Source organism: Salmo salar, chromosome 09, assembly GCF_965601325.2.
Source record: "Salmo salar chromosome 09, fSalSal1, whole genome shotgun sequence".
NCBI lineage: Eukaryota > Metazoa > Chordata > Actinopteri > Salmoniformes > Salmonidae > Salmo > Salmo salar.
The window spans coordinates 41,500,494-41,514,672 of NC_138299.1; the positions used below are offsets into that span (position 1 = coordinate 41,500,494).

The following is a 14,179-nucleotide window of genomic DNA, read 5'->3' on the forward strand; positions in this document are numbered from 1 at the left end:
GTTCACTGCTTTTTTAAATTCTTCCCCTCGAATAAGGGACTGATTTAGACCTGAGACACCAGGTGTGTGCAATTAATTATCGAGGTAGAACAGCAGTACTTGTAGAATAAGATTTGAATACCCCTGGACCATAGTCTCCAGTGCCAGAGAAGAACAGTAGCTGTTAGGAGACTACAGTACCTAGCTAAACTAATCTCAGAACCAACAACCAAATCTCACATGGTCTAACAGTCTTTTACAGTGCCTTCAGAAAGTATTTAAATTGTCTTGGTAAATTGCATTTGTTATCATTAATTTCTTGCTGCTGTATACCTTTTTGAAAGTGTTTTGGATGCCGTAGATGTCAGTCATGTACCCATGCTCTAATTTTGAGCTTGGTTCTTCTACTGTACCTACTATGGTACATAAGGTGCAGGCATGCGGCACAGTTTTGATTGTTGTTGTTTAGATCATGATTACAGATAACCTGGGTCAATTATTTCTAGGTAGTTCTTTAGTATCTTTTTTAGTCTAGTGATCATTATGTATAAAAAAAATGATAATAATAAAACATTGTATTATGAAGAGCAGTATACCTGGGTATGTTATACTGACACGTTATTCTTTATGATATATTCAAGACAGCTGTATCTTAGAGAATGTGAATTCAGTGAATTTGAAAAATGTCAAAGCACACAACTTTCAAAATGAGTCCTCAGATCTTTTATTACCTTTAATGTAAAGTAAATCTAGAAGTTATAAAACGTAGACTTTAATAACAGTTGTGACCATTAAAGCCAGATGTAAAAGGGCAGCTCTGCTGAAGAGCAGTGACCCATGTATGGTCTGTCATGCAAAATGAAGAGTCCTGTTTATTACATCCAGATGGGTAACAAATAGCTTCATATGAGGACAATGTCTCCTTTGAACATTCATGTTATCTACAGGGCTGTCTCAAATGTCACACTATTCCCAATAGCCTAGTGAACTAACTAGTTTTGACCAGGCACCTTATTACCTATTTCATGTGGGAATAGGGTGTCATTCGGGAAACATGCAGGGACTGGAGGAGAGTTTGAGATAAGGGTTTGTCCTTGTCGAATAAAGAAATGTAATATAGTCCTGGAATATTGTTCCTTGTTTTGTTTCAGTACCATGATAATGCAGTGTGTAGGAAAGACAAAAAGGAAATGAGCTTCAAGGGGATTTTTTGGGGCATTTATTGTATTCAATCTCACGTTCTGTACAAATCCTCAAAACAGTTATGTATTTACTTGTGGATGTCTTATTATTATTACTGTGTTATTATGTCCCGTGCCCCGGTACTCAAGGCCAAGTTAGGAAATTAAACAAGTATCTCTCTTGAAATGTTGCACAACTGGACAGACGAGATACATTTTTTTATTGATTTATTTTATTTTTATTTAACCTTTATTTAACTAGCCAAGTCAGTTAAGAACAAATTCTCATTTACAGTGACGGCCTACCAAAAGACAAAAGGCCTCCTGCGTGGACGGGGGATTAAAAAATAAATAATAATAGATTAGATGACCTATTGAAACAGCCTTTGAATGGACTCTTGTCAGTTATATTGTCATGCTTTATATATTGAATTAAAGAAAATTGTGACATTTAGTCAGTTCTTCTATACATTTATTTTATGAAATAATAAGTCTGAGGGGATATTGTAGTCTGCATTATTTTTAGACTCTGAATATGTTAACTTTCATTTGATGTTCAACTCATGCGATGTTTAACAGTGAGAATGGCAGAATGGTGAACTTACTAAATGGCTGAGAGTTTGACTGTGTGATATTAGGTTGCTTTTTGTGTAAATATTTGCCGTTTGTTATATATTGCATTTTATATAGGCTAAATGCAATATGTTGCATATATATGTTGCATTTATATGTTGCATTTATATGTTGCATATATATGTTGCATATATATGTTGCATATATATGTTGCATAGTGTACAGTGTATGGGCAGAGCACCAGGAAAAGGCCTCTCCCTTGAAGTCAACTACAGGCAGAAAATACTTCAGACTGTCAACCTATACAGATTTAGAATCTTAATTTGAACCAGTTTGCTACAGCAGGAAAATAATAATGTAGCAACAAGACATTTGTATTATTATGTGGATTGTAATTCATGTACGTTTTTGTTGGGGAAAATCAAGTCTGAAATTTCAAAGTGTAAACAACAACCTACAGAATCTTTTTAAAATCTCAAATACACTACGAGTTTTACATTTCTTGCACTGCAGAAAAGTTCTGCAACAGGGTGATCAAGTTAAGATCATACATCTGTACACATGGTGTTGTATCAAGTTCAATTTACTACTTAGCCCACAGTTCTGCTTAGGTCATGATGCCCCTTTCTTGAGTGTCTTCTCCTTCTCCTTGAGGGACTTTGAACAAGTCTCTAGACTAGCCCCACCTCTACTTCTACATATGTAGGATATTCATTTGAGCCAGTTTGCTACAGCAGGAAAATGATCCTGAAGAAAAAGGAAATGTGAATTATTATAAATAAATGTTGTTGTTGTTTTTTTACAGGTTGTGAACATTTTGTTAGGGCAAATCAAGTCTGACATTTCAAAGTGGAAATTACAAACTTTAAAAGCCTTTTTAAACATTGAATACACTACAAGTTTGTATTTCCTGCTGTGCAGGACAATTATCAGCAGCAACAGAGTGATCAAATTAAGATTCTACATCTGTAGTAAGGTACAATTATGCATGGAGTCAACCGAACCAAATGATTGACTTGAACAAAAGGAATGCCTTGTCAAATTACTTGACCCTCTCTTTAAAATGATGATGAGCCCTCCTCGCCACCAGTGACATCTGTCAACCCAAGATAAAACAATAAAACAATGCCGAATTTAGATGACCTGCTCGTCCACATCGGAGATTACGGACCATACCAAAGGAGAATCACTGTCCTCGGATCTCTGCCGGTGCTGACCTTCGCGTTCGTCCTCGTAGGAGTCGTGTTCTTGGGGAACACTCCCGCGCACTGGTGCCGGACCTCCGGGACAGAGCGCATCCAGGATGAATGTGACTGGACAGACAAGGAGCTGCGTGAACTCACCGTCCCGCTGTTGGATGAGTCGGGGCAGGATGCATTGGGTGCCTACAGCCGCTGCCAGAGGTTCGATGTGGCCTAGAAATTCTGGAACGGCAGCCAGAGCAACTGCAGTGACCTCACCGACTCACCCAGTTACCGGTAGTCGCGTGCGACAGCGGCTGGGTGTTTGATCCGTCTCGCACTACTATCGTTTCAGAGGTAAATTTGGTCTTCAAAAAACGCTGCAGTGTCTGGAAGTTCAGGAGCTCAAATTCTACTAAGAAATAATTGAATTAATTAATTCATTTTATTTAACCTTCATTTTATCAGGGAGTCATACTGAGATTAAAGGTATATTTTACAGATGAGCCCTGAATTAAATTACAGAAAATACACACATCAATATAAATACAAAATGCAAGCAGAAAGAAAAACATGGTCATGAAAAACAAAGATGTTCATCAGTAAAAAGGTCCTCAATCAGCATCCTGAATTGACCTAGAGGTACCAGAACAGCACATTTCAGTACATGTTGAAGATTGTTCCTCAATTAAGATGCAATAACTAAAAGCTGAGACCAGGGGTGGTAACTGCTATGTCCGAGGTTTACTGGTGATGTTGGGTACAGTGGGATTTTTTGTACAAGTGCTTTATAAATGAAAACATAGCAATGTATCAACCTACATGACATCAAAGAGGGCCAACCAACTTCCTAGAATGCAGAGTGCTGATGAGTGCTAAAACTGTCGCTCATAATACAGTGCAGTATATGATGATAAACTGCATCTAACAGCTTTAATGAAGTAGCAGCTGTGTTCATTGTCTTGTTTTGCACGCTTTGTACAAAATATTAAAATGCAGTACTACAGGATATTTCTTAAAGTAGCTCTTTATTAGCTAGCTACAACTGGCATGTTCACTTATCTCCAACCATGATCAACTGACCATGACCTAACCCTCTGGGTGGTCTTAACCAATCATAGCACAGTATGATACGGCTGTACAATGCATCCAATTATAATTCAGTATGTTTACACATATGAATATTCCATTCATATAGATAACAGTGGAGGATTAAGAGGAGAGGATGGGTCATAATAATGCCTGGAACGGCGCAAATGGAATGGCAACCGTGTGTTTGATACCATTCTATTCATTTCGCTTCAGCTATGACCACCATCCCGTCTTCACAAATGACCGTGCCACCAACCTCCTGCGATAAATGCTGTCGCAGTAGTCTTGGACAGATAGGAACTTTGACTGAATAACCTGCTTTCTACTACTTATCGAGAGGCAGAACCTATTTCTATAGAACAATATTTTTATTCTCAGCTTCTTAAGTATATTTAAAACCAAATACTTTTAGACTTATTTACTGGGTGACTTTCACTTTTACTTAGTCATTTTCTATTAACTCCTCAATATGCTTTTAAAAAAACAGCTTTTCATCTATCCAGGGACACGATCAATATGGGCACCATCCAAAGTACATATGCTCAAATCATCAGAGTTATTTTTATGGTGCTCTAGAGAACAACATATTCACTAATGTAGTACTATGCCACTCAGCTCTCCTTGGACCACCCCACAGAGAGAAGCGCCACATTGAATTTCACTCAACTTCTAGAGTTTTCCCTGTTAGTTAAGACTATCGATGTTTCCCTTAACTGTGACAATTGTGATCGAATCAACGAAATATTAACCACTTTCAATGCAACATACCGAAACAAAACGAACTATGCAACATATTTTGTTTTTGGCAGAACGCATCAGAGTTGGATTCTGTTGCACATGACTCAGCAGTACTGTTTACAGACCCGTGCGGAATAACCAATCAGAGCTGCAGTAGGCCTATATGCAGATAGGCCATTGCCATATATGGATCTGTGCCATTTACTTTTACAGCATGAGCGGTCGTGAGTAGATGCGCTTGTCATGAGATCAAAGAGAGAGATGCATGTAGCCACATGGTCACATTTTGTTCATATCCTTTGCTAGTTAGTGAGTTATTAGCTCAGTTATAGATAATTTGTAGTCAGCAAGGGAAGTGATTGCTTCCTGCAATACAGGTAAAAAAAAAATTTTGGTCTTAAAGGGGCAGTGTTGTATTTTGAGACAGGCTTGAATAAACTAAGTAGCCAATAGGCAGATGGTAGCATAATTTGTCTTATTCTCTGTAATACTCGTGGTTTCTTCCATCAAACAACACAACAACATTTTCTGTCACCTCCTTATCTAAAGGACAAGTGGATAATCAGGTAAATGTCAAGCCCTGCATATTTTTTTCAAAAGTCTCATGGAATGTAGGCCTATATTGAACACCACACTGCTACTGTAGGCTGAATGATAGAACAGCTATTTCCATGTTCAAATATTATGGGATGCATTTCTCTATCGTTTTTGATGGTAGGTCGCTCTGGTAGGCCTACATTATGATCAAATAGCCACAGTAGCCTACTTGTCAACTGTTAAAACTGTAACTTAAAGTGGGTACAGCCTCAGTGTTCACAGTCAACACGCTCTGGAAGTTGCACAGAGTTATTTTTTTACAGACATATCGATATTGTTAATCTAAAAAGTAAAGGACCCAAACCTTTCGTAATATCCAGGAAACCTGATTTAACACCATCAGTAGCTATACATTAAGCTCTGTCTGTCAAGTCATTTATTAAAACCAGTTACATGCAGCCTGGTCTAGGCCAATTGAGGAAAGCCTCTGAATTAGCAGTGAGTGATCATCAGTATGGAAAGCCTTCGACAGGTCAATAAAGAGGGCAGCACAATGTTGCCCTTTATCCATACAATTAAGCACATCATTTATAACTAGGGATGCAGCAGAGATAGTGCTATGATCTGGTCTAAAACTTGACTGATGCACATTTAGAATGCATTTCAAAGATAACATAGACACAGACACGTGCATACACACACACAATAACATACACACTATACACACACACGATAACATATGCACTATACACACACACGATAACATACGCAAACTACACACATACAATAGCATATGCACTATACACACACGTGCACATGGATTTTGTGTTGTAGATACAGTGCCTTCGGAAAGTATTCAGACCCGTTGACTTTTTCCACATTTTGTTAGGTTACAGCCTTATACTTATTTAATTTTTTTATTCCCTCATCAATCTACACACAATACCCCATAATGACAAAGCAAAAACTGTTTAAAAAAAATACATATGATTTCAGACCCTTTACTCAGTAATTTGTTGAAGCACCTTTGGCAGCGATTACAGCCTTGAGTCTTCTTGGGTATGATGTTACAAGCTTGGCACACCTGCATTTGGGGAGTTTCTCCCATTCTTCTTTTCAGAACCTCTCAAGCTCTGTCAGGTTGGATGGGGAGCGTTGCTGCACAGCTATTTTCAGGTCTCTCCAAAGATGTTTGATCGGGTTCAAGTCTGGGCTCTGGATGGGCCACTCAAGGACATTCAGAGACTTGTCCTGAAGCCACTCCTGCGTTGTCTTGGCTGTGTGCTTAGGGTCATTGTCCTGCTGGAAGGTGAACCTTCGACCCAGTCTGAGGTTCTGAGTGCTCTGGAGCAGGTTTTCATCAAGGATCTCTCTGTACTTTGCTCCGTTCATCTTTGCCTTGATCCTGACTAGTCTTCCAGTTACTGCCGCTGAAAAACATCCGTACAGCATGATTCTGTCACCCCCATGCTTCACCCTAGGGATGGTGCCAGATTTCCTCCAGACGGGATGTTTTGCATTCAGGCCAAAGAGTTCAATCTTTTCATCAGAGCAGAGAGTCTTATTTGTCATGGTCTGAGAGTCTTTAGGTGCCTTTTGGCAAACTCCAAGCGGTCTGTCATGTGCCTTTTACTGAGGAGTGGCTTCCATCTGGCCACTGTACCATAAAGTCCTGATTGGTGGAGTGCTGCAGAGATGGCTGTCCTTCTGGACGCTTCTCCCATCTCCACAGAGGAACTCTAGAGCTCTGTCAGAGTGACCATCGGGTTCTTGGTCACCTCCCTGACCAAGGCCCTTCTCCCCGATTGCTCAGTTTGGCTTGGTGGCTAGCTCTAAGAAGAGTCTTGGTGGTTCTAAACGTCTTCCATTTAAGAATGATGGAGGCCACTGGATTCTTGGAGACCTTCAATGCTGCACGAAATGTTTTGGTACCCTTCGCCAGATCTGTGCCTCGACATAATCCTGTCTCGGTGCTCTACGGACAATTCCTTCAACCTCATGGCTTGGTTTTTGCTCTTACATGCACTGTCAACTGTGGGACCTTATATAGACAGGTGTGTGCCTTTCCAAATCATGTCCAATCAATTGAATTTACCACAGGTGGACTCCACAATCACGTTGTAGAAACATCTCAAGGATGATCAATGGAAACAGGATGCACCTGAGCTCAAATTCAGGTCTCATAGAAAAGGGTCTGAATACTTATGTAAATAAGGTATTTCTGTTTGAAAAATGTTATACATTTGCAAACATTTCAAACTTTTGCTTTGTCATTATGGGCTATTGTTTGTAGATTGATGAGGATTTAAAAAAATGTAATCCATTTTAGAATAAGGCTGTAACGTAACAAAATGTGGAAAAAGTCAAGGGTTCTGAATACTTTCCGAAGGCACTGTATGTATTTGTATTTGTATTTATTATGGATCCTCACTCTTCCTGGGGTCTGGCAGAATTAAGGCAGTTTTCACTTTTTTAAACATTACAGTACATTCATAACAGATTTTGCAACACATTAAGAGTGTGCCCTCAGGCCCCTACTCCACTACCAGATATCTACAACACAAAATCCATGTGTACATATTTGTATATTGCTTATATTATCATGTGTGTGTATGCATGTGGCTGAGCCTATGTTTGTGTTGCTTCACTGTCCCCGCTGTTCCATAAGGTGTATTTTTATCTGTTTTTTAAATCTGATTCTACTGCTTACATCAGTTACCTGATGTGGAATAGAGTTCTATGTAGTCATGGCTCTATGTAGTACTGTACACCTCCCATAGTCTGTTCTGGACTTGGGGACTGTGAAGAGACCTCTGGTGGCATGTCTTGTTGGGTATGCATTGGTGTCTGAGCTGTGTGCTAGTTGTTTAAACAGACAGCTCGGTGCTTTCAACATGTCAATACCTCTCACAAATACAAGTAGTGATGAAGTCAATCTCTCCTCCACTTTGAGCCATGAGAGACTGACATGCAGCAGCTGTGCTGCCCTGCCCTGTTCTCAGCCAACTGCAATTTTCCCAAGTCCCTCTTTGTGGCACCTGACCACACGACTGAACAGTAGTCCAGGTGCGACAAAACTGGGGCCTTTGATAGTGTTGTTAAGAAGGTAGAGCAGCGCTTTATTATGGACAGACTTCTCTTTTTATATTTTTATATTTTTTTTATTTAACCTTTATTTAACCAGGTAAGCTAGTTGAGAACAAGTTCTCATCTACAACTGCGATCTGGCCAAGATAAAGCAAAGCAGTGTGACACAAACAACAGCACAGAGTTACACATGGAATAAACAAGCGTACAGTCAATACCACAATATAACAAAAAAAGAAAGTCTATATACAGTGTGTGTAAATGGCGTGAGGAGGTAAGGCAATAAATAGGCCATAGTAGCGAAGTAATTACAATTTAGCAAATGAACACTGGAGTGACAGATGAGCAGATGGTAATGTACAAGTAGAAATACTGGTGTGCAAAAGAGCAGAAAAGTAAATAAAAACGATATGGGGATGAGGTAGGTAGATTGGGTGGGCTATTTACAGATGGGGTATGTACAGCTGCAGCGATCGGTAAGCTGCTCAGATAGCTGATGTTTAAAGTTAGTGAGGGAAATATGTCTCCAGCTTCAGCGATTTTTGCAATTCATTCCAGTCATTGGCAGCAGAGAACTGGAAGGAAAGGAGGCCAAAGGAGGTGTTGGCTTTGGAGATGACCAGTGAGATATACCTGCTGGAGCGCGTGCTACGGGTGGGTGTTGTTATCATGACCAGTGAGCTGAGATAAGGCGGAGCTTTACCTAGCATAGACTTATAGATGACCTGGGGCCAGTGGGTCTGGCGACGAATATATAGCGAGGGCCAGCCGACTAGAGCATACAGGTCGCAGTGGAGGGTGGTATAAGGGGCTTTGGTGACAAAACGGATGGCACTGTGATAGACTGCATCCAGTTTGCTGAGTAGAGTATTGGAAGCTATTTTGTAAATGACATCGCCGAAGTCGAGGATCGGTAGGATAGTCAGTGTTACGAGGGTATGTTTGGCGGCGTGAGTGAAGGAGTCTGTTCTCCCCATCTTACCTACTGTTGTATCAATATGTTTTGACCATGACAGTTTACAATCCAGGGTTACTCCAAGCAATTTAGTTACCTCAACTCGCTCAATTTCCACAGAGGTTTAGGGTTTAGTGAATGATTTGTCCCAAATACAATGCTTTTAGTTTTTGAAATATTTAGGTCTAACTTATTCCTTGCCACCCATTCTGAAACTAACTGCAGCTCTTTGTTAAGTGTTGCAGTTATTTCAATCGCTATAGTAGCTGACTTGTATAGTGTTTAGTCACTCGCATACATAGACACGCAGGCTTTACTCAGAGCCAGTGGCATGTCGTTAGTAAAGATTGAAAAAATTAAGGGGCCTAGACAGCTGCCCTGGGGAATTCCTGATTCTACCTGGATTATGTTGGAGAGGCTTCCATTAAAGAACACCCTCTGTGTTCTGTTAGACAGGTAACTCTTTATCTACAATATAGCAGGGGGTGTAAAGCCATAACACATACGTTTTTGCCAAGGCAGCAGCTAATGGGGACCCATAATAAATAAAAAATAAAAAATCATAAATGGGTTAATGATTCAGCAATGAGGGGGGCAGAGAGCTGCAGTGGAAATGGATCAAGCATATCAGCCCAAGTGGATTTTTTACATCAGTCTTATGCACGGCATCTCGGACATCACAGATAGTAAATTGCTGAAATGAAAACAAAGATCCACTAGAAGTTGACGTGTTAACCGACAAGTCAGCTAGAGGCTGGGAGTGGGAAGAGCAGTCGATTGATTGACCAGGGTCAATTAGACCACCGTTTCTCTCAAATAAAAAGACTGCTGAGATAAAATGATGATTAAAAGCATCACTTATCCTGTTCTTCTCAGTGATGATTCCAGCGTCAGACAGAACTTGCTTAGGCAGGGGAGGAGAGGAATGTGTACGCTTCAGTGCATTTACTGTTTTCTAACATTTAGAAGGATCTCCAGCAGAGTCAGAGATAGAACTTAAAAAGTAGCTTGATTTAGCCTTTTTAATGGAGATAGTACATCTGTTTCTCATTTGTCTGAAAAATGACCAGTTCACTGCAGTCTTTGGCCCAGGCCTGATTTCTCATCTGAATGAGCTCAGATAACTCTGAACAAAACCAAGGATTAGATCTATCTTTCACTCTGAGTTGTTTAAAAGGAGCGTGTTTATCTGCCAGAGAAACAAATATGAAGGATACATTTTCTAGAGCCAAGTCAGGGTCAGGAATGAATGAATTACACTCTGTTGCAAGTGCATGGTCGGTAAATTTACTGAAAAGCCTATTATTCAGGATAACTTCAAATACCAACAAAAGTTAAAGTGCAACATTTATCATTGATCATTTGACAGCATGTCAGCATCAGTGAGAAGGGTCACTTCATCTTAAACTAAGCATGACGTCACCCCTTGAGCAAGGATCTGTTTTCTCAGCAATATAAAAGGTGCATTTGTCACCAATATACATAATGTTATCTATTTATTTACTTGTTTCTTTATTTATCCCAGTTTTCCTTAGTGTGTGAGGTTTCATGGCTAGCAGATTTGATTCAGGTGTCCCTGGCTGGAGGGTTCTTCATTGGTGCTTTTGTCACTGGATACTTGGCAGACAGGTACATCAGCATTTTGTTTAAACACTGTAATAATAATAATACATAGCATCAATCAATGTAAATACATACTGTCAATATAACCTGTATGGGTATTATGGGAGCATTCCCCTTATGCAGCAGACTAAAAACACCGTTAGGTAGGCTACTACTGCAGAAAGGCAGTAGTAGCCTACCTTTCCTTAAAAATAGTTATTCTGACATGCTGCTTAATTGTTTTAATGATGTCAGTTGCATTCTTAAACACTTTCATTATTCCTCCTCCAACAGGTTTGGAAGGAAGCCCTGTTTCATCCTGTCTATGTTTGGCCTGGGGGTGTCAGGGATAGTTGTGATGCTGTCACCCTCTTACCCCCTGCTGCTGCTCTTCAGAGTTCTCCAGGGCTTCTGTTGCAAGGGAGCATGGACAGTCAGCTATGTATTTAGTATGTTCTTTATTGAAATAACAGTGACTGGTATGGAAGCACCAGAATCCAGCCTTAAATGTGAAATACTGTTATGTAAAGGAGGTGTTCTCTGCTCTTTGTTGACTAGAAATGCAGTCACATGGCAGTCACACATAACATCACTGAAACACATGGGTATTGTTTTTACAAAATAAAAATGTATTAATAATATATGCAAAATTATAAATCACAGAACACCGAAACAGAACACAGAAACACAGAAACACACGAACACAGAAACACAGAAACACATGAACACAGAAACACAGAAACACAGAAACACAGTCCATACAAGGTTTTTAGGTAGAAAGTCAGTGTCCATGTATTGGTTTTCAGAGGAATGATATGGGAGGTTTTCTGCTTCGTTCTGTACCGGCTCCTGCTTTGACGTTTCTGTTATTGTGGTCTTTCTTGTTTTTGTCTTTGATAGTCATTGAGTTCTTTGGCTCAAACAACCGGAAGTTTGTCTCATTGGTGTCCCGTACCTTTTATTCCACTGGAATGACCATCCTACCTCTCTTGGCATACTTCTTGCCCTCCTGGAAAACCCTGCAGCTGGCCATGAGTCTCCCCTGCTTCATCTTCATCACTTACTTTTGGTAATATGTCAATATTTACACACACACACACACACACACACACACACACACACACACACACACACACACACACACACACACACACACACACACACACACACACACACACACACACACACACCAAGTAGGTGACAGTTGTAAAAACAGTTATAAAAATGCAATTTAGCTAGATGATTCCATAGTGTGTGGTGTCCAGGGGTTTGAGTAAAACCTATGAAATTAAGCTGATTATTATTATTATTATTATTAAAATATTTAAATATATTTTCCATTTCAGGCTCATTCCAGAATCTCCTCGCTGGTTGTTGTCACAACGAAGAACCAAAGAGGCTATGAGGATCGTTAAAAACATTACCAAGTGCAATAAGAGAACTGTCCCTGAGAATTTTAGAGAGGTTGCCTACTTTTGATTTCTGAAACATCTTCTTGTGTTTCAGGGAGCTCTCTTCGGAGTAGTGTCTGAAACATCTTGTTGTGCTTCATGGAGCTCTCTTCGAAGTAGTGTCTGAAAGATCTTGTGTGCTTCATAGAGCTCTCTTCAGAGTAGTGTCTGAAACATCTTGTTATACTTCAGGGAGCTCTCTTCCGAGTAGTGTCTGAAACATCTTGTTGTGCTTCAGGAAGCTCTCTTCGGAGTAGTGTCTGAAACATCTTGTTGTGCTTCAGGGAGCTCTCTTCGGAGTAGTGTCTGAAACATCTTGTTGTGCTTCAGGGAGCTCTCTTCGGAGTAGTGTCTGAAACATCTTGTTGTGCTTCAGGGAGCTCTCTTCTGAGTAGTGTCTGAAACATCTTGTTGTGCTTCAGGAAGCTCTCTTCGGAGTAGTGTCTGAAACATCTTGTTGTGCTTCAGGGAGCTCTCTTCGGAGTAGTGTCTGAAACATCTTGTTGTGCTTCATGGAGCTCTCTTCTGAGTAGTGTCTGAAACATCTTGTTGTGCTTCATAGAGCTCTCTTCGGAGTAGTGTCTGAAACATCTTGTTGTGCTTCATGGAGCTCTCTTCGGAGTAGTGTCTGAAACATCTTGTTGTGCTTCATAGAGCTCTCTTCTGAGTAGTGTCTGAAACATCTTGTTGTGCTTCAGGGAGCTCTCTTCGGAGTAGTGTCTGAAACATCTTGTTGTGCTTCAGGGAGCTCTCTTCGGAGTAGTGTCTGAAACATCTTGTTGTGCTTCAGGGAGCTCTCTTCTGAGTAGTGTCTGAAACATCTTGTTGTGCTTCAGGAAGCTCTCTTCGGAGTAGTGTCTGAAACATCTTGTTGTGCTTCAGGGAGCTCTCTTCGGAGTAGTGTCTGAAACATCTTGTTGTGCTTCAGGGAGCTCTCTTCGGAGTAGTGTCTGAAACATCTTGTTGTGCTTCAGGAAGCTCTCTTCGGAGTAGTGTCTGAAACATCTTGTTGTGCTTCAGGGAGCTCTCTTCGGAGTAGTGTCTGAAACATCTTGTTGTGCTTCAGGGAGCTCTCTTCGGAGTAGTGTCTGAAACATCTTGTTGTGCTTCAGGGAGCTCTCTTCTGAGTAGTGTCTGAAACATCTTGTTGTGCTTCAGGAAGCTCTCTTCGGAGTAGTGTCTGAAACATCTTGTTGTGCTTCAGGGAGCTCTCTTCTGAGTAGTGTCTGAAACATCTTGTTGTGCTTCATAGAGCTCTCTTCGGAGTAGTGTCTGAAACATCTTGTTGTGCTTCAGGGAGCTCTCTTCGGAGTAGTGTCTGAAACATCTTGTTGTGCTTCAGGGAGCTCTCTTCTGAGTAGTGTCTGAAACATCTTGTTGTGCTTCAGGAAGCTCTCTTCGGAGTAGTGTCTGAAACATCTTGTTGTGCTTCATGGAGCTCTCTTCTGAGTAGTGTCTGAAACATCTTGTTGTGCTTCATAGAGCTCTCTTCGGAGTAGTGTCTGAAACATCTTGTTGTGCTTCATGGAGCTCTCTTCGTAGTAGTGTCTGAAACATCTTGTTGTGCTTCATAGAGCTCTCTTCTGAGTAGTGTCTGAAACATCTTGTTGTGCTTCAGGGAGCTCTCTTCTGAGTAGTGTCTGAAACATCTTGTTGTGCTTCATGGAGCTCTCTTCGGAGTAGTGTCTGAAACATCTTGTTGTGCTTCAGGGAGCTCTCTTCGGAGTAGTGTCTGAAACATCTTGTTGTGCTTCAGGGAGCTCTCTTCGGAGTAGTGTCTGAAACATCTTGTTGTGCTTCAGG

General features: G+C 40.6%; 1 protein-coding gene across 1 annotated transcript in view; it reads left to right on the forward strand.

Annotated features, from left to right (window-relative positions):
• The first annotated feature begins 2,771 nt into the window (after positions 1-2,771).
• slc22a3 (solute carrier family 22 member 3) overlaps positions 2,772-14,179 on the forward strand; it is a 28,936-nt gene continuing 17,528 nt past the window's right edge. The window contains 6 exon segments of the mRNA XM_082955492.1: positions 2,772-3,209; positions 3,212-3,271; positions 10,849-10,952; positions 11,220-11,374; positions 11,826-11,994; positions 12,272-12,389. Of these exon segments, the coding sequence (XP_082811618.1) occupies positions 2,859-3,209; positions 3,212-3,271; positions 10,849-10,952; positions 11,220-11,374; positions 11,826-11,994; positions 12,272-12,389 (957 nt within the window). The 5' untranslated portion in view covers positions 2,772-2,858.